We start from the raw sequence: 26,539 nt of genomic DNA on the forward strand, positions 1-26,539 counted from the left end.
TAGGCAGAAACAGGATCTTTTTCAGTTTCCTCCTGCTGTTGAGGGCTTCTAGGGGAGCCTGTCATCCTTTCTGGGCAGCCAGGCTCCCCTTAGCTCCCCCGTAATTCGAACCTGCATGGGATATGACAGAAACTGTGTTTGGAGCCAAAGCTGGTGTGATTTCTGTTTGGTGCTGATGCGAAAGATCGGAATGTTCCTCTGAAGCTCAGTCACAAATGATTCATCAGACACGTAACAATGAGGAAATGTTTGTCGCCTTTTATTCTCTTTGTTGTTTTTAATGCTCCACTTGGTTTAAACTTTCTTTTTATAACGTCAGACACGAACAGCAGCGATGACGCTTGCCACAAAAGCACCAGAAAATAAAAGTTCATCGTTTAAATCACATTCAACTTTATTAATTCTATTCTATTTTAGGGTTCCAAAAAACTGCGTCAAGTTTTCAATACAATCATCATTATTCATTTATATAATCACCTTCTTAAAACTATTTTAATGTGTTAAACTTCTAAATGACCGCCAGATCATTCATTTCTTTTTAAACGATGTTTTTGAGTCAACTTGTATCCATCGTCTTCAGAAATGTTAAACGTTCACTTTTATGGCTTCTTGTCTGACCTCTGACCTCCACGGTCATCAACAGGATAGATTTTTAATCTTTATGTGTCCCAAAGTAAATAAAAACAAATTTCATTCCCAGTTTATGTTTTTTTTTTATTTAATCTCAGTAATTCATGTTTTTGTGTTTATTTATTATTTTGTAATTTTTAGAAATAAAAAACACAGAAGCATAAAAAAATCACACTCAGGGATAAATATTCGACAATCAAATTGGTTTAGAAATAAAATAAATGTAAAAATAATACGTTGATTTCTTTTATGTATTTCTTTTGTTTGAATTTCAATTGAGATTTTATTCAAATAAATAGAGATAAATATTCTATTCTGTTAGAATTAAACTGATCTGATAGATTTTAACTTTCAGCCATTTTAACAGGGAATTAAAGTAGCTTTCCGGAGTTTTCTCCTTTCAGAAATTGTGTATGAGTTTTCAGAAATCCGTAAAAGTGATTATCTCATCGTGTACTGTGATATAATGTAAGCAATACGTCTTTCATTTATTTACAATTTTTTGCTAAGCACGCCCCCTACCCCACAGAGCTCCGTGCAATAGGAAACTGAGCGCAGACCAGAACTAACCAATAGCGTTAGACTACCGCTGAGATGCTTCAAATTTAAGGAATACCTCGGCTGATGCAGAGTTGGTGAACTTTTCACGGACAAGTAAGTCTTTAAAATATAAATATATGAAAACACAGCATGACATGAGAATTATACTTGTAAAACGTGTTTTAGCTCTGTTTGTCAGCTACAGAAGGACATAAATAAACAGGAAACGTGAAGTCGCCATCTCAATAAAACGGGTCGACAGACTTTTTGTGTGATATGCTTGTCAGCCACTAGATGGTGCCATCGGATAAAAGAAATACTCCAGAAAAATACTTTAAGTTATTCGTTAAATTAAAAGCATCTTAATTCCGTCAAATAAAAAATAAAGTGACTTTGGATCAGAACCAGTCAGGCCCGACCAAAACCAGAAAACATTCTGCTGAATGACGAGTTTTATTAAGTTAATGCAGATTAATTCTTGTTTCAGAAACATCAGATTCGGCTGAGATCCTGAGTTCTGTCTCCGTGACTTGGACTGACCTCAGCGTGAATGTGGTTCTATTGGGTTGAACGGTTTCTGTTGTGAGTCCTTCAGACTGGCACCACCGGCCCTGATCCGAGTTGTCCCAGTCCATTTGCAGAACTTCTGATTGGACAAAGTCTGAACACGTTCCTCCTTCACAGAAAAACGACGTCTGGTTCTGACAGTCGCTTCTGCCGTTCTGTCTGTGATAGAAGGTCACCTGCAGGGTCAAAACACATCAGAACCCAAACCAGAACTCATGATCCAGACTTTCTAAAGGTCTGAGGGAGGTTTTAGAGAAAGTGTTTCCTATCTGATCTTTGACCTTTAAATAATCCAGTCAGACAATGGCTCCTAACTCAAGGGATGAGCAGAGTTGAGTCAATTTAAAACATCTGAAATTATTTAATGAAGATGTTAACATAAATGATAACACCAATATAAAAAACATATAATAAAATAACAGAAGACGTTCATAAACATTGAATGTAGGTTTATGGATGTTAGAGGTTATAATGTTTCTATTTCTCTGCACTGAGGTTGTTCAAACAGCTTTCAATAACATTCATTCATCATAAATCTCTCCACAGAACTCTGTTTAAATATGACCAGACCATTTAAAGCAGGTTTACATGTGGCTATTCTATAAAATTCCATAAAATCAGTAAAATATGGTTAAAAACAACAGAAATGTAGTCGTGGTCCTGGTTTTGGTTCTGGTCTGATGGTTCAACTAGAATAGTCACATGTAATCCTGCTTTAAATGGTCTGGTCATATTTAAACAGAGTTCTGTGGAGAGATTTATGATGAATGAATGTTAGACTGACTGCTGATATTTAAATGTTTCCACCTGATCAAGAAGACGTTAGGATTGGAATGATATAAACAGTGATCCATTGAGTTTGTCTTGGAAACATCCTCCTTTATTCCTAATTTCCACTAACAGATTAAGAATTTCTTGAGATCAGATCGAGGTTATTTTGGTTTCAGTTGTGTTATAATTTTCTTACGAATGTTTTTTCACTTAGAACTCTTTTAAGTTGAAAATTTGCTTCCTGTAAATCACAGAAAGTTCTAACAGCAGCTTTGGGTGACTAGCAGCCTTGTAACACGCCAAGAATCTCTCCTCCAGACTGGTTTGGTCTGCTTCTTCTAAAATCATGATTTTCAGCTCCTACAATCCTGTTTCTGAACATCGGGTTCAGGTATTAGACAGTAAAACTGTTGTTTCTGTCTTTTGCTTGATTCCATTTTAGTAAAATAAATATTCATTCCAGGTATGAAGTTGTTTAAATTCATACCTTCAATGTTCCATCTGAGTTCTTCTGTAGAGGCATGACACTGATGCTGTCTCCATAAAAGCTCAGAGTCCAGCTTCGCCCCAGCAGAGAGGACAGCAGCAGGAGGATGACACCTGCCTCCATGATGGCTCCTGGTCGCTTCACAACAAACTGCTCTGCTGCTGCTGCAGAAGGAGGAGGAGGTTCTCTCCTCCAGCAGGTTAAACCAGATCTGAGCTCACGCTGAACTGTGAGGTAATGACGTCTCTGACTCGTTTCAATTATATTCTGAGAAAATGAAAAGAATATAAATGATCAAAGCAGTGGAACATCACACATAACAAACTGAATAGAAATTTGAATTCAATTCAAATTCAAAGATACTTTATTAATCCCAGAGGGAAATTAGAGTAAAAGGAAATTTGTATTGTTGCATTTATTCCAACTACAACTTTTGAACAACATTCTGCAACACGAAGTTCAAAGTTAAATACAAAATAATTAAAATAATTAGACAAAATACTTAAAGAGCAAGACCAGAGTATTACTCCACTCCCACTTCCTGTTTGAAAAATGCAGCAAATACTGTTGCCTAGCAGACCGAGAGGGCGGAGCTGCTAACAAATACACACACAGGCTCACAATGACATTGTGACATCATATGGTACCAGCTAATGTCCTAGGGTACCTCTTAGCCAGTAGTGATGGCAGAATTAAATTCAAATGCAGTGCAGAGTTTTTACCTGACTACGGCACAACACTGACAGTTTTAGGCAGAAAGTTTAAATTTCAACTAAAATGCACTTATGTGCAAAACTATTGACTACACGTGTCTGCAGCACGATTAGACACACATTTATATAGTTTATCAGGAAAAAAAAGTTGATTTGGGGGTGACTTGCTATTTAAAAGGCAAAGTAAAAAAATTATAATGATAAAATGATAAATGGCCCGCACTTGTAAAGCGTCTTTCAGAATAAAAGCACTTTACACTACAGTGTATCATTCAACAATTCACACACACACATTAACAGCTGCCCTGGGGCGCACTGACACTGACAAATGTTAAAAAACAATTTTAGTTGTGTAGCTTTATTTTACCAAATAAATCGTTGTAGTCATCATCATGGGAGCCTTTTGGTCATTTTGGTATCTCTCACCTGACCCTGAGTGAAAGCTCTAATCTGATTGGTTGAAGAGGGAAAGGTGGCACAGTTGTTTAACTGTGAATAATTTAGATTTTTTTTTCATGTACATTAAAACACACCATTTTGTACTGCGTGCGCAGGTATTTCCCGTTAATCAAATTATCTTTTTAATTTTTTTTAAAAAGCTTTCGCTTTTTCGAGCTCCCACTAACCGACGTTCCGTAGTGACGTCAGCTTATGGAAAGTGTCATTTCGGCAAGATGGCAACGGAACCAAATAAGACCGAAATTCTTACAATTTTCAAAAGATTGAGATCAATTCCTACGAACAAGGTACCCAAATATGAGGCTGTTGGTTGTGATGTGTCTTCGTGGAGTTATGTTTTTACCTGGCATTCGTTTGTTAGCTTGATATGTTTATGTAGGGACTGTTAGCACCGACTGCTAACTGGAGCTAACAGCTGCTAGCCTGCCGGTGCGGCAGGAAAACCAAAGGCCACGTAAACGGTTCGTGTTTGCTGGGGGGAGACGAAAGATTAAAGCAACGGTGCTTTCGAGGAACCGAACCAGTATTATTTAATAGAGCAAATTCACGATTAAATATCAATTATGTAATTCATCGAATCACGTTAAATTATGGAAGGTTCACTGACTTGTTTGTTGGTAGATTATACTTGAAATACGTGTCAGTTCTCAGTGTTATTTCATCAGACATTCTACCCAGTTCGGCGCTAATAAAGTCGTTTTTATGTGTTGATTTAGGTGTAACGTGATTCCACTCGTGTTAACTGCCTGCTTGGGAAGATTTTGGCTTCATCAAGTTTAACTGTTTAAGTTTTACCAGCGAAAGCTTCACAGATCTGAGAACTGCCACATAAAAATGTCTCAAGTCACCCAAATTTGTTTGACTGCAAATAAAATCACCTAACACATTATTAAAAATAAGTAATTGTACCAAGATAATTACTGGCTTAACGTTAGAACAGTCGATCTACGTTCCTACCCTCACCTATGGTGACGAGCTTTGGTAGTGAATAAAAGAACAGATCACGAGTACTAGGCTCTCCCTTAGAGATAGGGTGAGAGGCTCGGTCGTCCAGGAGGGGCTCGGAGTAGATCCGCTGCTCGGGCGTCTGGTTAGGGTGCCTCCTGGACTCCTCCACGGTGAGGTTTTCCAGTCACATCCAACAAGGAGGAGACCTAAAGGGAGACCAGGACACGCTGGAGGGATTATGTCTTTCGGCTGGTCAGGGAATGCCGTGGGATATTCTCTGGAGGATCTAGAGCAAGTGGCTGGGGATAGGGAAGTCTGGGCCTCTCAACTTAAGCTGCTGCCCCCGCGACCCGACTCCAGATAAGCAGAAGAAAATGGATGGATGGAACTTTATAACAGGTCTTCATTTATAAAGTCTCACATCCTTCCTGATATTATAAATACAGATTTTAATGTAAGCAATTAAAGTCACGATTCTGATGTATTTTCTCAGTTTATTGTTTTTCATGTAGAAGTGGTAACTTTCAATTGTCATTAATATTTCAAAAAAAGTAGACTGGAAATTAACCCAAACATTTATTTGCTTTTTAGTCTATAAATGAAATTTGATGCAGTGAAATAAATGAAGCCAGGATTTGACCGATGCTTTGTTTTAAACTCAGCGAGTGAGATAAATGAGCTCAGGCTTAAATAATTAATTTAAGAACCAGCTGTATTTTAGCTGAGCAGTAGTGAGACGCTTGAAACGTTTTTTTTATTTTCAGTGTACGCTCCACGACCTCATTATGCTAGACCTGGTCAGGCCTCATTTCACCATCAGAACTACTTTAATTCTTAGGCTCGTGAATCCAAAAAGGTGTTTGAATTGTTCTGCATAGTGTCTGGTCCACGTTGACGTGATGATGTGTGTGCAGGTGTGTTTTGACTGTGCTGCCAAAAACCCGAGCTGGGCAAGCATCTCGTACGGTGTGTTTCTGTGCATTGACTGCTCTGGCATCCACCGCTCACTGGGGGTTCACCTCAGCTTCATCAGGTGAGCCTCAGAGATCTTCGTGACGACCAGAGCTGTCGCCTTGTTTCGCAGGTTTAGCTCGACCTCCCATCAGCGTTCCCCTGATCGCAGGTGGTAAATTATTTCTTGTTTCTCTTCAGATCCACTGAGTTGGACTCAAACTGGAACTGGTTTCAGCTCAGATGTATGCAGGTTGGCGGCAACAGCAATGCAGTAAGTTATCATCTGACGGTGTTTATTAGAGTCAGCTGTGATTTGGTGTTCAGGGTCAGCCCGACACAAAGCGATAACAAATTCTGTTTCTGTCTGAAGACGGCCTTCTTCCGCCAACATGGCTGCTCCACAAATGACACCAATGCTAAGTATAACAGCCGTGCTGCCCAGATGTACAGAGAGAAGATTCGGCAGCTGGCCAACGCCGCTTTGTCTAAATACGGCACAGACGTGAGTTCTGAGTGAATGGGAGGGTTTGGAGAAGTAATGGAGACACACAAGGTTGATATTAGCTAAAGAGACACGAGTAAGACGGGGTATCAGGTGGTTGACAGCAGGATGTTTAAATCTGTAGAGCTTATTTAGTTCAGAATGAAAAATGTGGAAGTCTAAGATTTTAAAGCAGTTAATGACTTTATACAGATAAACCAAACTAGTGAATAAACTTTATTTATAAAGCACCCACGACAGGACACACAAAAGAGTAAATCAGACGGCCCCTTCTGGTTAACTCAGTTTAATAATCGGCGCCTTCTAGAGTCCTGAAACCCCCCAAGGCGCTTTACAACACAATCAGTCATTCACCCACACATTCACACACTGGTGGGGATGAGCTACAATGTAGCCACAGCTGCCCTGGGGCGCACTGACAGAGGCGAGGCTGCCGAGCACTGGCGCCACCGGTCCCTCCGACCACCATCAGCAGGCAACGTGGGTTAAGTGTCTTGCCCAAGGACACAACGACAGCGACAGACTGAGCGGGGCTCGAACCTGCAACCTTCCGATTACGGGGCGAGCACTTAACTCCTGTGCCACCATCGCCCCAATAATAAACTTGGAATTACGTCTTTGGTATGTTCTTATTGTGTTGCTTTTCTAACTGCATTGTTGGTTCTTTTTTAAAACACAGAAAAGGTTTCTTTTTTACCTTGCTGACAGTTTCGTTCGCGGCTGCAAAATTCCTCAGAGCTGACGCTGATGGTGGCGTTAGTCATCAGAACATCATGTCACCGAGCAAACATGATAACGGAAGAGATCATAAACAAGAGGACAAACACGTACAACACGCTTTAAAGACCTGCAGATACCCGACATGGGCAATAAACGAAGGAAAAAACAAACAACAACAGAAAGAAAAGAACAACCAAAGCAAAGAACCAAAAACCCAGAAAGACAAGAACCAAAACCAATGATAACACTACCATACATCAAAGGCATAACAGAAAAAATAATAACAGCAACGATGAAAAAACACAACATAAACACACCAACAAAACCATACACAACAGTTAGAAACAGACTAGTACACCCAAAAGATAAGATACCAGCTGGACTTAAATGTGGAGTCGTTTACAAAATCCCATTCAAACTCTGCAATAAAACATACGCAGGAGAAACCGGACGCCAACTCAACACACGAACAATAGAACATAGAAAGAAGTGCGAGAAAGAAACAAGTCGAAAACACACGAGCAGCATAACAAGAAGCAGAAAGCACAATAAAGAAGTCAGCCGTAACAGATCACTGCACAAGAGAAAACCATGTAACGGACTGGGACGACACAAGGATCATAAACAGCGAACAACAAAAATACAAAAGATGAATAAAGGAAGCTATCGAGATAAGGAGACGTGGATGTGGGACCATGAACAGAGATGATGGAGTTTACACATTGGATCGTGCATGGGACTGCATCATCAGAGAGGGGAGAGCGGGTAAACGGAGTAGGAATTGACGCCACCATCAGCGTCAGCTCTGACGATGTTTTGCAGTCGGCAAACGAAACTGTCAGCAAGGTAAAGAGAAACCTTTCCTGTGTTTTAAAAAATAACCAACAATGCAGTTGGAATTACATCATCATAAAAACATGCGGCACCACCTGTGTGTGCACGTCTGTCTATTAAACACAAGATTCTTAAATCATCTGGATCAGCCGTGTCACACATTCAGCCTGGTTGATCACTTTGTAGAACTTTAGAACACAGAAGTTAAATTTGTTGCTTCCGGCTGGTTTCCGGACTCTCCTGTTATTCCTGGTGACCTCATCCTTCCTAAGGCTCAAAGGTGTGACTGGTTGTGTCTGAAGTTCAGAGTTCATAGGGTTTTTAGAATTAGAATGAAACAACCAGAGCAGGAGTAAAGGCTTCTACAATAAAATCGGTTCAAAAGAAAATACTTCAAACTCCCAGGTTACATTAATACCAGATTAATACCTGAATAATAAGCTCCTCCTGTCTCCGTTTCAGATGTGGATCGACTCCTCTGCAGGAGGAACTCCTGCTCCTGAGAAGAAAGAGGCTGACTTTTTTGCAGAACACACACAAGCTCAGGTTGGTTTAGTGACCAGGGCTCTCATTTATCAATCGTACTTTCGAACAGATCTGCGCTTATTTCGTGCGTGGGAACGATTTTACGCATTGTGTGGTATTTACCAATTTGTAGGAACACCATCTAGTGGTAGAACAGGGGAAGAGCAGTACTGAAGGTCTCCATCATCCACGCGTGTCCCTCATCCACAAATTATATTTACCCTGTATGTAGTTATGTCGGTGGAAAAACGGCTACTTCACATAAATGGTGCTAAAATCAACAAAAGACACACGGGACCCACGGGAATCTGACATTATCTCATGGCTGTTCTGTGTTAGTGGAGGATTTAACAAAGTGTGCTCTCTGGAGGGAACATAAATTATTTCCCGGAACTGCGCTGCTCTGGGTGGCTGCATGTTGGAGTAGCTCTGTTGACTATATGTAAGTTTTGCCTTTTCTTGGGCATTTTTTCTTCTAGTTTCTCAAGAAAAACTGTATTTTTTTGGACACTTTACTTTTCTGTTTCTGGTGTTGTGAAGCTTAGAGGATTTTTACTGCTATTTTTTTAGCTTTTTTTTCACTTTTTGAGCATTTGTTATGATGCGTAACCATGGCAACAAGCTGGTTTACAATCGGGAGCAGCTGATTAACATTGGAAAGGCTGAAATAATACCTCAACTGAAGCCACAAATCCCAAATGAGCTAAAACCCAAGAAGCGTGGGTGCAGAGCGGGAGCAAAATGGAGACAGAGAAAGAGGAAATTCAAACCATCTCTTCCATCGATCATAATGGGCAATGTGAGATCACTGGACAACAAGATGGAGGAACTCCAAGCCCTTTCAAGGACTCAGCCAGAGTTTCGGCAGTTTCGGAACCGCTGGAGGAGATAATGCAAAGAAGGATTCTCCAGAGAATCAAGAAAATGATGGACAACCCTGAGCATTCTCTTCACAAGACTGTCCGACAACGGAAGAGTGTCTTCAGTCAGAGGCTTCTTCAGTTTGGCTGCAACACTGACCGCTACTGGAGATCCTTCCTGCCAACAGCCATCGTAATATACAATAACTCTTTGATGACTTGATTATTATTATTATTATTATACTGAGCTACTACAGCAATCAATTTCCCTCTCTTAATAAAGTATTTATGAATTGAATTGAATATAAATATTAATATAGATTTATGTTCTATAATTGTTTCTTACTGTGTGTGATGGTGGAAAGTGGTCGTCGTCTCTGCTGTGGGTCAGCTGAGTTTCAATAAACTCATTAAAAAGTCTAAACTGATGTTTTTCTCCTAACTGAACATGTGAAGACTTAAATTAGTTATTTTTTTAGGATGCTATTGATTGGAACATGGCTCCATCCTCTGTGAGCGAGCAGAACGGCGCCACCCTGACCCAACAGCTGACGGACACAACGCCTAAAAGTCTGGATGACAACCGTAAGCAGAACCAAGCACTTAGTTAACTGTTATAAATGTAATCTATAGAAAGACACAGATTCCCCAAACATCTGATCTGAGTCAGTCTACTTAATCTGTCTGAATGTGTTGTTGTGTGCCTGATCGGGTAAAAGTCTGGATTTTGGCAAACTCTGTTCTGGGTTTTTAATTTAAAAAAAGGATTCATGAGAGCAAACGGAGTTGTGATACTAACAGGTTTGTTTTTTCATCTGGTCGTAGAACCAGAGGAAGGGCCGAGCATCGATGGTCTGAGTACGTCCCCTAAAGCCTCCATCGGTGAGTAGTCCCCACAACGGTTCTGGGCTCTTTAATGCAACTGATCTGGGACTGCTGGAGACCGGTGGGACACAACAGAAGGAAACAGGAACAGCTTTAGTTCAAATGATGCTGAATTGGTTCATTCAACAAAACAAGTCTCACGGGTCACATGGGGCTGATGATGTCATCACAAGCAAAGGTCATTCATGTAACGTTTCTCGTTGCCTTTTAGGCTCAAAAGTTTCTCAATTAACTTTATTCACAACACACTCTCACGTTTGTCTGCTTTCCGAGCCGGGGACAAAACCGAAAGACAGCAGGAGCGGACTGGTGACTCCAGAACCCAAAGCGGGACGGAACCTAGAACCCTGGAAAACAGTTTGAAAACTTCCTCTGAATGTTGTTCATGGTTTGTCTCCAGCTGTCGCAGCCCAGTCGGGTTCCGGCTCTCTGAGACCCGGTCGGGTTCCTACTCTTTGAGACCCGGTCGGGTTCTGGCTTAGACCCGGTCCGGTTCCGGCTCTTTTGAGATCTGGTCGGGTTCCGGCTCTGAGACCCGGTCGGGTTCCTACTCTTTGAGACCCGGTCGGGTTCTGGCTCTTATGGGCCATTCCCATCTGTACCGGGTCGGCCCGGGCCGGGTAGCCCCAGTCGGCCCCAGCCTGGCCCGGTTGATTCCACACATCCTTGTTTTAAGCCCATGTGGGCTGATTCTACCCACCGATCAGAGGCTTGCTCTAATGGAAGGTGTGAATATGCTGTCAGCAGTGGGTGTGTTGGCCCTGGTCGGCCTGAAGCAGTACCCCTGGAGAAGAGGGCTGAGAATGAGCCTTGGTTGGCCCGGAAAAATACCAGGCCACCCAGATATGTAAACAACCTACGCTACCCGGCCCGGGCCGATCCGGTACAGGTGGGAATGGCCCATTTGAGACCCGGTCGGGTTTCTGCTCTCTGAGACCCGGTCGGTTTCCGGCTCTCTGAGACCCAGTCGGGTTCCGGCTCTCTGAGACCCGGTCGGTTTCCGGCTCTCTGAGACCCGGTCGGGTTCTGGATTTCAGATGTTCTTGAAGTTTTGATCCATAATAAAACAGGAAGTTTGTAACTTTGTAACTGAACCCACATCCTGACACTAGTTGATGCAGGAGTTTAAATCTTGTTGAAGTGAATGTTGAGTCACCACCTCCTCCTCCTCCTGTGTTTGGGCTGGTGGGTTCTGATTGGCCCGTCCTGTAGAGGACTCCATGCGTCTGTCGTCTCGGGATGGACGGATGTCTTCAGGTGAAAGCAGCTGCCTGTCTGAGGTCTCCCGCTGTGCTGGTTGTGTGTTTGTGATGGTGCCTGATGTTTAACCTCACGCTCGTATGGATCTGCAGAGACACGGAGGGTAGATTTGTTCCTGCAGCTTTTCTAGAGTCTGAATAACCTGCTTCTGACCAACAGGAACAAAGAGCTTCATTACAGGAGTGATGATTAGATGGAACAATGTTCTCGGACTGATGAAAGGTTCTTGATGTCTGAGCTTCTTGAGTTGCTTTGTTGTTTTGGTGCCTGCTGTCTGGCTTTGATGAGAATGAATCTTTCTGCTTCAGTTTAACTCTGAATGAGGTTTTAACATCAGAACCAGCCGGTGGAACAGTTCTAACGGAGTTCCTCTTGGGTTCCAGATGTAAAGACTTCCATCATCGGGAAGAAGAAACCCATGGCTGCTAAAAAAGGGGTGAGTTTGTCTGAAGGAGCCCAAACCCAGCTGCAGGTTCTCAGAATTCTGAAACTTAAAGTAGAACAGATAAAACGTCAAAGAGTCTGGTTCTGATCCAGTCCTCATCTTTCTGGTCTGGAGAGGTTTTTGATCCTTGACCTGATTTCAGCTCTGGTACCAGAACGTTTTCTGGAGGATTAAAACCTCGTAAATGTTTCAGAAGCTGCTCTGACTATAAGCAGAACCCAGTTGGCTGCTGGTTCTGGTTAAATGAATCCGTGTCCCTGTCGGTGCAGCTTGGTGCTAAGAAAGGCCTCGGAGCCCAGAAGGTGAGCAGTAAAAGCTTCTCAGAGGTGGAGAAACAAGCACAAGTGGCTGAGAAGCTGAGAGAGGAGCAGGTGACCGAAGCAAAGAAACAAGCTGAAGAATCCATGTAAGCATCAGAATTCCTGTTCGTTCTTCTGCTCCGGGTTCCGTCTGACGCCTCAGCGCCGTGACCTGAACTCGCTCTCGTTCCAGAGTGGTCTCCATGCGTCTGGCCTACAAGGAGCTGGAGATCGACAGGAAAATGGAGGAGAAGAAGCTCCAGAACCTGGAAGGGAAGAAGAGGGAGCAGGCTGAGCGTCTGGGAATGGGCTTCGGCTGCAGGAGGTAAGATCTCCACCCAGGTGTTCCTCCACACAGGTGAGGCGTCGACTCCTTACCTGAGACTGTTCCTCTTCCTGTTTCAGCGTCGTGTCACACTCTGTGATGTCAGAGATGCAGGTGATCGAGCAGGAAACACCTGTGGGAGTCAGGTCCTCATCTCGCTCCAAACTGGACATGTTTGATGAGCCCGGTTTTACTTCTGGACCTCCAAAGTACGCGTCACTCATTCAGCCAATCAGAATCCGGCAGCTTTAGGATTAAACCAGGAACTGCAGAAGAACCAGAGTTCTGGTTCCTCAGAGCAGCAGGGACCGTTATGACCCCGAGTCTCATGTTTCAGGTACAAGGACAACCCGTTCACGGTGGGGGACAGTTTTGGATCCAGGTGGGACACCGACGGAGGGACCAGTTCTTTCACCACCTCCTGGGCTCTGGAGAAGGAGGAGCCCAAAGAGGAGGTCACCATCTCTAGCATTCAGCCAATCGGAGAGAGGTACAATTTCAGTCAGGCTGTCGGACTCTCCAGACCCGGTCCAGTTCTGATCCTGGTTTTGTGTGATTTCAGGCTTCCCAGCAGGAGAAAGGCTGAGGTGTCTCCGGTCTCCGAGTCCAGTGAAGCCCGGGAGAAGTTCGCCAACGCCAAGGCCATCTCCTCCGACATGTTCTTTGGTCGGGAGAGCAGTGCCGAGGTGAGCGAATAGAAACGCCCAGAACCAAATACCGGGTCCAGTTTGGATCCATCAGAACTTTATGGGACAGAAATCTGAACCTCTGAAAACCTGCAGCTAAAACTCAAAGAGTTCTGGCCCGACAAACCGTCCAGTCAGGACTGATGACATCATTCTGTAAACGTGCTTCTAGTTAAATATTTCACCATGAATTCTAAATGACATTTTTAAAGAAAACCAGTTCAACAGGATTTAATATTCTTTATTCTGTTGCTTTTATTAGCAGCTTCCTGTTTGAACCTGGTAACACATCCAGATTTAGTCGTTATTAAAATGTGTTCCTGAGTTCTGCTGCTCTGTTCTGGTTCTGACCCGGTTCTTTCCATCAGTACGAAGCAAAGACGAAGCTGGAGAGTCTGTCTGGCAACACTTCCATCAGCTCAGCTGATCTGTTCGGAGACGGCAGCGACAAAGGTAACGCCCCCCACCCCGCCCGCCCACGGGTTCAGACTCACAGAAAAACTTTGTTTTGTCAGAATAAATAACGTGTTTAATGTTTAACCTGAACTTCTTCCTGTTTCATGTAAATAACTGAAGATTAAAGTGTTTAATATTTGATCTTCAAATTATTTATTAACCAACCGTTTATATTGACTTATTACAGAAACGCAATAAAAACAGAAAATTATGAAAACGTTTTTAGATTTTCACATCAAATTAGCTCAAATTCTAAAGTGTTAACCTTAAACTTACCAAAGTGTTGCTTACTGACCAAAGCTGCCTCTTTGATGAGGCAAGAGCAGCTTTCTCTGTCAAGTCGAGCTCGCTGCAGAACCACAAAGGCGGAGCTGCACCAGAGTCAGCCCCGCCCATTCCATCAGAGTCAGCCCCGCCCATTCCATCAGAGTCAGCCCCGCCCATTCCATCAGAGTCAGCCCAATTCCTTCCAGTTGTCAGACTTAATAGCATTCTGGAACCAAAGAGGGTGTTATAGCTAACATCATCTAAAATGCAAGATTGAGGACGGAGTTGAGGTTTCATATAATTAAAAATCTAACTTTTGGAACTTTTTATCATGTTATATTGTCATTTCCTCATAAGAAACATGCAAAAGCCATTTTTGGCCTCATTCAAGCATTTTCCTCCCATCTCAGCTTCAGTTTGGTCTCCTCCCCCGAAGATCTTGGTTCTCAAATCTGGATATTCTGTGAATTTTCTGACAAATTATTTCTGAAATGACTTCTACTGAGACACCGTCGGAAAAACCATACATCCCATCTACAAAGACACACTGGATGCCACAATTACTTGTAACACCACTTGCTTTTTACCAGATGTGGTGGTGAAGTGGTTATGGAGTCAGATAGACATGCAGTTTTGTGCAGGTTTGCCTCCCAGTAGCGGCGCAAACTTTTTTCTTCCTTTCTAGCTACACTTGCCAGTACTATGTTTTTAACCATTTATTGGTATACCGTTTAAAGTATAATGACTAATGTGTTTGTTTGTTTTATTTATTAGTTTATTTAGCCAGTGTGAGTCCATTTGTGAGCAGAGTTTCAACTAAAATGCTGTTTAGGAACGACCAAATTCAAAGAACTTTTAGAGACATAAATATTTTGCAGAAAATAAACATTACAACTAAAATATAAACAAATTAAATGTTTCACCTGGCTAAATAGATTGCTGCCGACCCCACCGAGAGTCGAACCAGCATCAGCAGAGGGGAAAGCAAAACTTTACGATCTCGCCACTGGACTACCAGAACCCACACGATAGCCTGAAATGCTGTTGTAGGCCCGTTTTGTTGGAGCGGCTGTGGGGAGATATTTGCTAAAAGAAACTTTCATTTCAGGATATATTCAGGCTTTGTCATGTAGCAAGTTATTTTTATCTTGTTTAACTGGAGCATAGAACGTAGCATTAACATTTGTAACCAGTAACAGCCGTAATTCATGTGGGTCAGGTTAGTTTGCGATAAAAAAACAAACAAAAAACAAAAACAGAAGAAGTCAGTGGGCTAGGCTGTTTGCGTGAATGGGCGGGGCTGACTCTGGTGCAGCTCCGCCTTTGTGGTTCTGCAGCGAGCACCCTCTAGGGTGCCCCTAGTGGTTGATCGGTGTTTATCGTACCATTTCGTTTTTCAGTAATCAGACGTTTACTCACGAATCAACAGATTTGTTCTCACTGCGCTCCGACGCAGCCCTGAACTGAAATTACAAAGTTATTAAGTTTCTTATAGATGAGTTAGAATCTGTATCAGCAGCTCAGAGCTGGACCGGTATCGGCCTTCCCATTCAGCATCAGTGCATCTCTAAAAAATATGCACTGAAATGTAATTTTTTGTTTCCAGACTTCATTCTGTTTCCTAAAGCTGAGTTTTTTTTTTATTTAAAGACGAGGAAGTTTTAGATCTTTTCCAACTCGTGTTTCTTTCTGATGATCTTTTACCCAAAAATCAGAACTGAGCCGTTGCGGGAAAAAATAGCCAAAAATTGACCTGAAATCTGAGACGTGAAACTAAGAAAAAGGCTGAATGTGACTTTCTGGTGGTTTAAACGTAACTAAAATTTCCTTTTTTGTCCTCGTCGTCTTCTCAGGGAGGGGGGTGGGTTTCGACAGCGTCCTCCCGTCCGGCCCGGACATAACGCAGTTCAAACAGGGAGTGAAGACTGTCGCGGGAAAGATGGCCGTCATCGCCAACGGCGTGATGAACACGATTCAGGTGAGTGCGATTCAGCATCAGGTCCGGTTCCGACGGAGGGGACGTTTTGGGTGAGAACCGAGACATGTTGTTTACACTCTTGTTGTTTTTCTCAGGACCGTTACGGGTCGTATTGAGTGGCGCCGACGCCCGAGCAGAACCATCAGCCTGCTGACTGACGTGAGGAGACTGGACGAGGAGCTGCATGGAGACAGGAAGTGTCCTGTCCTCTGTCCTCCACTAGAGACAGTTTTACAGAAGTGACAGTATTTCCTCGTTCACCCTCATTAGCTGAATCCGGATTTTATTTTCATAAAACAAAACATCAAAGGGTAAAAACCTTTTGTAAAAGCAGAGTTTTGTGGTTTTGTTTGCTGCGTTTCGGTCTCAGATTTTCAAAACAAAAGTTTATTCTTTCTTCGTGAATTCTGATGCATTTAATCAAATGTTCTTTTCTTCTGTGACATTAAAACAAAGTGTAGTTTATAATGAGAACATCATGTTTGGGTTCTGATGTTTCTGTTCATGCTTCAACTGGGACTCAGGCGGGTTTGAACCCAAACGGACTCCTGATAGACAGAACCAGCTGACGCCGCTCGTCTAACACGACTATGCATCTGCAGCTCTGAATCTCGGCTCCGCTGCAGCCTCGCCTCACTGAGAAGAAATCAGAACAACGTGACCCAAACGGACCCGTCTCAGACGTGATTTTCATTTTGTCCCGCCTGTTTTTGTCCCAACGAGCCACCAGACATGTGCAGAATGAAAGGATGGAAATATTTATTGTAGGCGACCAAAAAAGAACCTGTTGAGTATGTTAATAAAGCTCAAAACGCTCCATGGAGTTCTCACTGCCTCCCAACACACACGCACACACACACACGGAGGACCACGACGACGAGTCGCAGGATTATAAAAATAATGAATGTGAGAAAAATCTCTGGTAAGAAAAGTCTCTCAGAGCTGCCGTCGGGTTTCCGAGGAGCAGCCGGGTCCAGACAGATCCGGTTTGTCACCAGTTCAGCCCCAGTTATAGAAGTAGATCTTCTGCCAGGTGGGGAGATAGTCCATCAGAGGACCTGGAACCAGAACATGGGTCAGGGTTCTGCTGAACATTCAAACGTAAGATTAAAACACCAGAACTTACGGGCCACGAGTCCGATTCCTGGAATGTGATCCGCCAGAAGTTTCAACAGGAATAGGATTTTCTCCCTGAGGAAAAACCCAGAATGTTAAAAGGATCAAACCGAGACCTCCGGTTCTGGGCGACTTTGGATCAGTTCTGCTGCTCCAGTTGTTATCAACGTTTATTCAGAATAAACTTGAGTCCAGTTCACCAGCAGAACCAGAACTTTTACACTTTAGGTTAAAGATCCAGAACTTTCAGAGTTCTGGAGATGAAAACCTGACCAGAGGAATTCAGATCAGTCTAAAGTTTGTTTATTTGATGAAACAATGTCAGACTTTGAAACAACAGTTTGGATTTTTTTTTTTTTTTTTACTTCTTCATGATTCCTGGATCCAAACTGACAAACTCGTGGTTCTGAGTTTCAGTGAGCCCAAAGATGCTCGGATCAACCAGGCCAGTCCTACAATCAGAGGCTCGGTGACAAGTTCTATCCTTCAGTTGTTGCTATGGTAACCGATGGTCCGAAACAGGAAGTTCGTACCCTAAAGAGGGAATTCTCGATGAAAGCCTGAAACTTCCTACAAATGAGCTCCAGCCGTTTCGCCTGAAAATGGATCCGGAGCACCTGGTTAAGTCCAGAGATGCCGAGAACCTGTTCTACCTGCTTTGGGTCAGAACCCCGAGGTCAGTGATACTTACTCAGAGTATTTATCATAGAAAGGTGAACGCAGCAGGTAATACAGCAGCAGGAAGCCCCGCCTCCTCATCTCAGCCTGCTCCCACCGGGTTTGGAATCTGGCGTCACTGAGAACGGCGAAGCTGGAAGGAACGGGTCGGATATAAAATTAAAAAAAAACATTTCCATGTATTTTAAAGTAAACAGGTGATTCCCACAAAACTGGGTTAACATCCTGACTGGAATCTCGTGGCACATGGGAGCTGAAATATCCTGATTAAGTTGTTTTAAAATCTAAAACAGACTTTTCTAAACTAACGTTTCTCAAATGTCACAACAGACATATTTATTTAGTAAATCAGGTTTTTGTTTAATTCTGAATCCAGTAAACGGGGTTAGCTCACCTGGACAGTTCCAGGAATCCAGAGACGAGCCACGGCTTCCAGGACTGTTTCCCACAGAGTCCCAGACAAAGGACTGCAGTCAGGAAGACCCAATTTAAGGAAAACCGGTGTTAAATGTCTACTAAACTTTAATTTTTGTGTTTTTAATTTAAAATATTTAGTTTTATAAAAGACAAAATGGAATCGTCATTTAAAGAATTTCACCCTAACTGGTTGTGATGTTCTGAGAAAATGTGTTTGAAATCAGAATAAAAGGAGATTAAATCTACAAAACAGACAGTAAAATGCTGATTCAGCATCTACAGGTAAAAAAAAACCTGATTAAAAGCCTGTTACTGTCTGTGAAACACTTGAAGAAAGCCGGACCACGGCGCCCCCTTCTGGCTGGAGCCATTTAAATTCTGAGTAACACGTCAGGAGGAAACATTCCCATCCGGGAGAACGTTCTGGAGCAGGATCAACATCTGGAAGGATACGGTGAACGAGAGGCCGGCTGATGTACACGGACTCGGCCACAGTCTCCTGGAGGCCCAGTTCTGTTGGTGTACTGTTCTCTGCCAAACTGCTCCTCCTGTTCCTCTGGACCGGAGCTCCCCACAGACGGTTCTGGAGAGACGGTGCTGACCCAGTGAATGGAGACAGAAGGAGGTTAATCTGACGGTTCTTCCCACTTTCTGCCAAACTTCAGATCTGTGGGAAAGCTCAGTTTCTTTAGATTTTACATCCATGAAGAAAATATGAAGATCTGAGGAGGATCGGGACTTCCGGACCAGATCGGGAGGTTTACAGGACACTTTAACAGCAAAAATTTGTTTTTGTTTATTTTAATAAAATAAAATAAAAAATAAACACGAAATAAGTAGAACTTCCTTTTGTGACTTAAAAATCCTTTTGTTCTGGATAATAGCCGACCAGCTTAAACCTTCTAGGATGATTAAACTTAAAATCTGATTTCTCACCGCTGCCAAGTGGCCTGATGACTCGCCCTGACCTTTGACCCACGAAGCAAGAGTCCTCCTGCTGCTCACTGTTACTTTCAGCTGTGCAGAAAACACTTATTCATACATCCGTCATTGTTAAGACTCAACGGATACAGACAGGTCCTTTATTATTAAAAAAAAGGCTGATATAACCTTCACCAACACATTCTGCACTCCTGTCCAGAGGGATTATGGGAGGTGAAGTCCCGAGGCCAGATTTATACACCAGAAGAAGAACGAGGCGGAAAACTGTCCTGAGAAAAAAGGAAACGGAGAGATTTAGCAGCTACTGGAATGTTTTATCAGTCCTTAAAAGACTTTTACAGCAGGGTTGGGGCTTAAAGCATCCCGACATACTAAATGGAGAAACCCATCAGCTGATTCAGCAAAAAGGCTAAAACTCAAGATGTTTCCAGAGAGGACAAACATTCATGTTTCTCCTGATCAGAACAAACCGTCCTCATGAGCCTGAAATGAAGTCAAAAATGTTCTTTACTGTGACAGAAAAGGGGGGGCATACTTAAAAATCTGAATGAGTCCAATCACCAGCCAACGGCCGACTTCCCCCCACAGCTTGAAGGCTCCCATTTCCAGGAAAACCTGCACGTACTCGAGCACCGACAGCCAGTTTAGTAGTCTCTGCTGAGACAGGGACTAGAGACACACATGGTTGGAGGGGGCTTTAAATCGTCCTAAACTCTGGTAAGATCAGGATTTATTCCACAACTGGACGTGTTTCTAGGCTAACCTTGGTGAGGGAACATCTCAGTCCTCGGCGCAGGATGCTGTCATTAAACAGCACCAGCAGGTTGGAGGCAGAATACACTGAAAATGACAAAACCAGGACAAAAATTAGAGACACGATCACAACCATCCCAGGACAAAGCTGTGAAATGTAATGGTCACCCCCTCACCTGGGACATCAGAATAGTTTGTTCTTTGTGATTTTCTTGGTTTTTGCTGCAGCTTCTGAAGCTTAGCTGATTACTTTTATTTCCTTGATGAGACTAGATTTAAAAGTCCTTTAGCCGGGTGATATTTTACCTGGTAACTGGGAACACAAACCCTCCCAGACTTTTATTCAAAAGCTTAAAAGCAGACTTGTGAGCTCCGTTCATTAAACGTGACCAAATCCAGCAAATATGACAGCAGAAGCGTGACCCAGATCCTGGTAACAGACTCACATTTATTCATCAGAACCAGTCAGAACCAGGTAGTCTGATGCTTTATGTCTGGTACCAGAGCCTTTTATGGCTCACAGCTACACTGATACTTCAATCCAGAATAAACAATGACTTTGCTTTTTTTTTGTTCAGATGAAAAGAAAAAAAATCACAACAAATGTTTTTCACAATTTGGAATTTTCAGACATTTTTAAAGTTTGGGCCTTTAAAAAAAGGGATTTACCACCTGAAGCAACAGTTTGCTGATGAGACAAATGATAAAAAGCAGGAAGAATGACTGAATCGTTTTACTCACCAAGTTCAGAAATCTCATGAGAATCTGCAAACCGCCCTGGAATACAGAAAGGTGTAAACATTGAAGCAGCTGCGTGCAGGACTAAACCTGCTGTTTCTGAAAGGAAAATGAAACTCAGCTCTGGGTAGGGTCACAGTTCAAGGTTACATCAACAATACGCTGAGCCACTAATTTATTTGTTTTTTATATTCAGGAGAGACAGGTAAACATTTTGTTTTTATTGTGTGGTTTTTATTGTATTATTTACTTAACAACCTAACAAGAAGCAATGGCGACGCGCAGATTCATTAGAACATCAAACCTAAGGAGAAGTCCAGTTATGTCTGCTTGGAAGGAAAATACAAACAAACGAGGACTAGACTGGAGCTTTCCGATCGAAACTGGACACATCTTAATCTTTTTTATGAGCAGACTTACCTGCGATCAGGTAGGAGACTGTCCTCACGGTGCTCTCCAGATGTGCAGTGGCAGCTGGATTCCTCCTCACATAGTCCGTGTAGCGCTCATATAGACGACTCGCAGCGTCTATGTACTCCTTAAAATGAGACATGTCAGCTCTAGCTGAAGCATTAAGTCCTCATTTAGTTACCAACGTTCATAAATTATCCACAACCAGTTAATGAGCTCAGCTCGACTTGTTTTTGAAAAGTAAACAAACTTCCGCTTCCTCTACTTCTTCTTTTTTAGGAATTCACGACTCTTTCCGTTCTGAAAAGGTTTACTGCCCCTTGTTGGATTTAATACTCAACTACATCCGTTCTCGAGTTTATATTAGTTAAATAAAGTTCTAATATTTTCATCAAAAAACTTAATTTTGATTTATCAAACTTTCAAAAATATTTGAAGAATAATTTCAGCTTTTCCACCTACATTTTTGTGGTGACCGTAAAGCACACATACACAACAGACGAACGCTGCCCTTTAAAATCAAAAGCAAAGGTACGCGTGCTAGTTCCGGTCCGGGCGGGCACGTTATTGTTGCATCAGCATCCTCTCATTTAACACAGTGGTCATGTCGAGCTCAGGAGAGACAGGTAAACATTTTGTTTTTATTGTGTGGTTTTTATTTTATTATATATTTAGTTAACAACCTAACAAGTAGCAATGGCGTTTCCGTTATATGTTGAACTGTCACAAGAAATTAGCGCCAGCTACATCTGTTAGCGAGCAGCTAAAGGCAGTTCTGATGACAAACCAAAGTCCCTTCAACTATTAGACGATTCTAGATTCAAGCTTATGGGGTTTAATCTTCAAAGCACAGATGACTCGGGAGTTATACGACCTTTTAACATGTGAGGACAGTTTTAATATCGGCATATTTAGTTTAACAAAAAAATGAAGCAAATATGTGATGCGCTTATTTATTGATGACCATGTTTATATTACGGTATTACATGTATATATTATATTACGGTGGAAGAAGAGTAAAAAAACGAAAAAAAAATATACACAGCCATACAGATGACTAAATAGTTTGTTTTATTTTATTTTCAATTATAAAAGAATGTCTTTTAGCCTGCATCCTTATTGCATCCTGATAAATCAGAATAACAATTTCATCCTTTTTGTCTCTTTGTGTTAGATTATCTTTTATTTTCCTTTTAGGTTTTGTTTTCCATGTTTTTCTTTCATTTTCTTCTTTAGTTGTTAGTTTCTGTTTGACTCATCTCAGGTGTGGCAGAAAATGCCATCAGTTTGTTTCAGTTTCATTCTGAGTAGTGGTCCTGGATGGTTGTGTTTGCAGCATCATTTTCCTTATTGTGCATAGTTATTTGTGCATAGTTGTGTGATCTTTATTTTATCAGAGCTTTTTTGCTGGTCATTTAGTGTCACATCATTTTACCTGTTCTAGTGATTAATTTTGTTTAGTTTCTCCTTCCAGGTTAAATTAGAGGCTGGTTTGAAGCTTGTATTGGTTAGATTCGTCAGGACAGTCGCGTTTATTCTGCAGGTTTCACCCAGAAGTCTTCTTCTTGCTGCTGTCAGTCCGATCAGTCCATTAACTACCTTCTGAGTACCTCAAAGGAACCAAACTGAATGAAAAAGCAGCCGGATTCCAAACTGAAGTATATAAAAAAACCTTCAGCAAGGTTGGAGAACTTTTCTTCTCTAGCTCTCCAGCGTTTCGAAAGCTTGAACCAGGATCTTTGCTCTATATAAACTTATCGATTCCAGGTTTTTAGTTGGGTTGTGTTAGTTATTATCAACAGCATGTTGCTGCTTGGTCGGTAACGATTTGCGAACGTTTGCCCTCTTGTTTCTGCAGCCTTTGAGTTTGGCTTCTTGCTGCAGATAAATGAGGAGGCTGCACTGACAGCAGCCCTGAACGACTACCTCTCCTCACGCAGCTACCTGGCTGGGTTTGGTCCCTCCCAGGCCGACCTGAAAGTCTTTAAGCTCCTCCCCCGGCCCCCCGATCCGCAGCACCTTCACGCTCTGCGCTGGTACAGACACATAGCTGCCCTGCAGCAGGACGACACCACAGAGAGCAGCAGTGAGTAGACGGTTTCCGGCATGAACAGAAGACTGAAGGCCTTCTGAAGCTCATCAGCAGGCATTTTTGCTATTTATTCTTGCAGCAGTTTGTGTGTGAGGCGCCTGTGGCTGAACTCCTGGAAGGATCCGTTCATCACTGCTTAAACAACATAACAGAACACTAAACAAACTGCACTCCTGTGTTGGTTTTAGCTGCAACGCGTAGCTTCAGATCTCAGAAAAGCTGCAGCAAACATTTCTGGATGTTTTTGTGTCTCTTCTCTGCAGCCCAGAGCAGACTGATTAAACCTGCAGAAGTAAATGACAAAATGTAAGAAATCAGTGATTGGATGGTGATTTTTACAAACCAGTATAAATATTGCTAACTGGTAAAGCAGCCCAGTTCTGTGTTCCTTCCCAGCAGTCGGACTTTCCTGTCTTTTTTTAAAGTGACTCAGAGACAAAGTTTTTCTTTGGACTTTTGCTGCTTTTTCTCTGTTTCAGTTTGTGTTTGTGAACATCTTCAGAGGAGAAACCACTTGGTTTGTCTGATACACTTTATGATCTCAGATCTTTTAAAGTGTGTTTCTCTGGAGAGGTCTGGATTAAAAATGGTCCTAATCCTGGTACTGAGGGCTGATCCTGAGCTCTTGTACAGCTCTGGGGTCTCATTTCTCAAACATTGTGTAGAATCCTTACTAAAACCGTACTTAAGCTCTGCAAAAAAATTTACTCACGCCAAGTAGGTTTGTGATCTATCAAACATGGAGTACGCACAGCTGCACGCAATCTCCACTTCATAAATCGGAGACTAACGAGAATGTTTCTCAGCTGCATTTTAGTCACATCCCGCCCTCACCACACCCACTTACTGCCATAAATGGTCAATGCAAAGTGCCTTGTGGATCTCATGCATATACATAAGGTGGCTGTTGCAGCGCTCCGCCAATGACATGGCGACCGTAGATCAAGGCAGATCAAGGAAGCGCAATTTCACAAGCAGAAGTTGAGGTACCTGTGGGTGAGGTGGAGAAATGAAAGGAAGTGCTTTTGCAAAACAAATAATGAAAATCAACGGAGTGGCACAGCGTTGCTGAAGCCGTCAATGTTGTGAGTTCTTCAGAGAGATCTGTTTCAGATATAAAAAAAATGATCCGATCAGGATTCGATCCCCAGACTCCCGGGTGATAGTCACATGCGCTAACCAGTCAGCCAAACAGAGGTCTCCCCTCTACAAGTAGCCAGGGCGGATAATCAATCGGGTCACATTGACAGGACACACACTGTCACAGACGCATGATATTCTGTGTCAGTCTGTCCCCCTGCTGATATTCTGCATTCCGTATTCTGCGCTTCAGGCTGTGTGTGTGTGCGTGTGGGGGGTCTTGTTCTGTGTGAAAACGAAGCGGTACAAGTGGTAATGCTGCAGGATTTCATCATTTTTATCTTCTCAGCAGCAGCACTGCAGGTGCTCTCCATGTCCAACATGTGTGTAAGCCAGGTCCTTCGTCAACTTAAAGTTGCGCACATTTTTCCGCTAAGTTTTCTTTCACAAATCCCAAAGTTTGCATGGAAAGTTTCTTACGCAGTTTTCCGACCCCGTTATGTGCGTAAGCAAGCTTGATAAAGGAGGCCCCTGATCTGCGGATGATCTAAATGATCTAATCAACAAAAATGTTTTATTTTTTAATTTAATTTTTTCATAAAGCAACTTCCACGATCTTATCAGCAGACCAAGGTGCTGAACACAATCCTAAAACTCACGATAAGAACAAATATAATGTTGTGTATCATTAAAAGAAAGCTAAATAAAAATCTTAAAAATATTAAAAGAACGCTGAATAAAAAAAGGAAACTAATATAGAAACGTGTTAAACCAGCTGAAAAACAACAAAAGATCACGGCAGAAATGCGATCACACACAAAATTTAAATGTCCAATTAACATAATTACTCAGATTCAGAAAATAAACAGCTGAACATTAAAGATCTGTTTATTTTGGCGTAAATTCATGTTTAGTGATGGTGAGTTCGTGGAACAGGAAAATGTTTTTTTTTTATAATGCTGATTTGCAACAGTGCACTTATAGTAAAACAATCTGATTATTGAGTATCATACTGGCCAATTCAGGTCACCAGCTTCCTGAACAACCTCAGTTTGGAGAAATAGAGATGAGGTCTAACCTGACTAATGAGCTGATTGCTTGTCTGAGTGGAGTGTTTAGTGTTTCTCTTGTATTAAAACAAGTGTGATCAGAAAACTGGAAGGGGATTAGAGCCACTCAAATGGAAAAAAAGAGGGAATTCTACCTTTAATAATCCTCAGAAAAAAAGGTCAATTCTTTCTTTTCTTTTTTTTTCTTTTCAGTGGCCCTAATCCCCTTCTGTAGTAAACAATCGTAACAGTTGGTGTAAACTTAATTTTATAAACTTGTACACCAAAATAAACGTGATAATGTCTTTTCTTTTAAGCGCCTCGTGATTTTTTATCTTGAGAGGTGCTATAGAAATGATATTTTCTTCTTCTTCTGTGGGTCTTTGCAGCAGCAGTTAGCTTCTGAGTTAGCTAACGTAGCACACAAATGGCACAAAAAGCTTATAAAGTAAAAATTTCTATAAACTGATATGAAACCTTTAATTTTCCTAACCTTTTCATTGTGACTAGTATTTAGTTTGCTAGTTTGATCAGAACTGATCTTTGTTTCTCTAAACTGAGGTTGCTCAAGGAGCAATAACAATTACGTTATTTTATATTTACATTCTTCTTCTAATTGGTGTTGTCTTTAGTTCCAGTCGAAGCATCCGTGTTTAGTGTTTGGGCTGCTCTCCATCTCGCTTAGTGGTTCAGTCCACAGCATGGCGGCCATTTTTGTTCTGGTTTCTGCAGAGGGTTATGCATGTGTTATGTTATATTGATAATCTCTAAAGAAACCAACTTCAAACGATCTGAACCATTCCTTGAACTCTGACCTTTGAAGAATCAACCCAACTCTTAGTTTTGATATTATATCGGTGTAAAACGGTTTCATTTAGACTCGTGATTTTTTTTTTGTGAGATTAAATGCTGTGATTTCAGGTGTTGGAAAGCATGAAACAGCTGGTTTATGAATTAAAGTCTACGTTTTTTGTTGTTCCCAGTGAAGGGGAAGCGGGTTCAGCCTGCTTGGGCTCCACCAGCAGGATCCGAAGTTCCTCAGCTGAGACTCTACAACAGCCTGACCAGAGCAAAGGTACGTCCAGGTCTCTGCTGCAGTAGGAGAGGAGCTGATGTTAGTTTAAATAATGCTGTGGTGATTTACTGGCCACT

The 26,539-nt window shown here is 42.1% G+C and overlaps 3 protein-coding genes across 7 annotated transcripts in view; 2 read left to right on the plus strand and 1 right to left on the minus strand.

Annotated features, from left to right (window-relative positions):
* The first annotated feature begins 4,331 nt into the window (after positions 1-4,331).
* arfgap2 (ADP-ribosylation factor GTPase activating protein 2) lies at positions 4,332-16,928 on the plus strand. The gene is made up of 16 exons (XM_015953171.3): positions 4,332-4,454; positions 6,030-6,148; positions 6,268-6,340; positions 6,440-6,571; positions 8,588-8,671; positions 9,990-10,095; positions 10,336-10,392; positions 12,039-12,091; positions 12,370-12,506; positions 12,593-12,724; positions 12,805-12,933; positions 13,062-13,214; positions 13,287-13,410; positions 13,779-13,863; positions 15,987-16,111; positions 16,207-16,928. The coding sequence occupies exons 1-16, from the start codon at positions 4,383-4,385 to the stop codon at positions 16,225-16,227; spliced, it is 1,602 nt and encodes a 533-aa protein (XP_015808657.3). The 5' UTR covers positions 4,332-4,382; the 3' UTR covers positions 16,228-16,928.
* On the minus strand, positions 16,854-21,617 carry pex16 (peroxisomal biogenesis factor 16). 4 transcript variants are annotated; one of them, XM_015953173.3, is made up of 11 exons: positions 21,176-21,617; positions 20,759-20,794; positions 20,028-20,104; positions 19,800-19,933; positions 19,439-19,533; positions 19,259-19,339; positions 18,776-18,919; positions 18,300-18,372; positions 17,919-18,038; positions 17,238-17,302; positions 16,854-17,169 (listed from the first exon to the last, which is right to left on the minus strand). In XM_015953173.3, the coding sequence occupies exons 1-11, from the start codon at positions 21,306-21,308 to the stop codon at positions 17,111-17,113; spliced, it is 1,017 nt and encodes a 338-aa protein (XP_015808659.3). In that variant the 5' UTR covers positions 21,309-21,617; the 3' UTR covers positions 16,854-17,110. The 4 variants fall into 4 exon arrangements, with proteins under 4 accessions (XP_015808659.3, XP_015808658.3, XP_054587972.2 ...); XM_015953172.3 differs by having other exon boundaries at positions 19,433-19,533; XM_054731997.2 differs by having other exon boundaries at positions 20,759-20,854.
* Positions 21,618-21,671: 54 nt separating this feature from the next.
* Positions 21,672-26,539, plus strand: part of cars1 (cysteinyl-tRNA synthetase 1) — a 29,120-nt gene continuing 24,252 nt past the window's right edge. The window contains exons 1-3 of one of the 2 annotated variants that reach the window (XM_054731994.2): positions 21,696-21,792; positions 23,025-23,252; positions 26,371-26,462. In XM_054731994.2, coding sequence (XP_054587969.2) covers positions 21,771-21,792; positions 23,025-23,252; positions 26,371-26,462 — 342 coding nt within the window. In that variant the 5' untranslated portion in view covers positions 21,696-21,770. Of the gene's footprint in view, positions 21,793-23,024; positions 23,253-26,370; positions 26,463-26,539 lie in introns of both variants that reach the window. The other variant, XM_054731995.2, reaches the window with a different exon arrangement.

Source organism: Nothobranchius furzeri, chromosome 9 (assembly GCF_043380555.1).
Source record: "Nothobranchius furzeri strain GRZ-AD chromosome 9, NfurGRZ-RIMD1, whole genome shotgun sequence".
NCBI classification, from domain to species: Eukaryota; Metazoa; Chordata; class Actinopteri; order Cyprinodontiformes; family Nothobranchiidae; genus Nothobranchius; species Nothobranchius furzeri.

Excerpts from the sequence above, each read along its gene's own strand:
- arfgap2 (XM_015953171.3), top strand. The coding sequence starts at position 4,383 with ATGGCAACGGAACCAAATAAGACCGAAATTCTTACAATTTTCAAAAGA. Across the intron at positions 13,411-13,778 it reads GTCGGGAGAGCAGTGCCGAG|TACGAAGCAAAGACGAAGCT; the intron begins GTGAGCGAATAG and ends TCTTTCCATCAG. Across the intron at positions 13,864-15,986 it reads CGGAGACGGCAGCGACAAAG|GGAGGGGGGTGGGTTTCGAC; the intron begins GTAACGCCCCCC and ends TCGTCTTCTCAG.
- pex16 (XM_054731996.2), bottom strand. The coding sequence starts at position 21,308 with ATGTCTCATTTTAAGGAGTACATAGACGCTGCGAGTCGTCTATATGAG. Across the intron at positions 19,934-20,027 it reads TGAGATGTTCCCTCACCAAG|TCCCTGTCTCAGCAGAGACT; the intron begins GTTAGCCTAGAA and ends GTGTGTCTCTAG. Across the intron at positions 19,340-19,432 it reads TGCAGAATGTGTTGGTGAAG|CTGAAAGTAACAGTGAGCAG; the intron begins GTTATATCAGCC and ends TTTTCTGCACAG.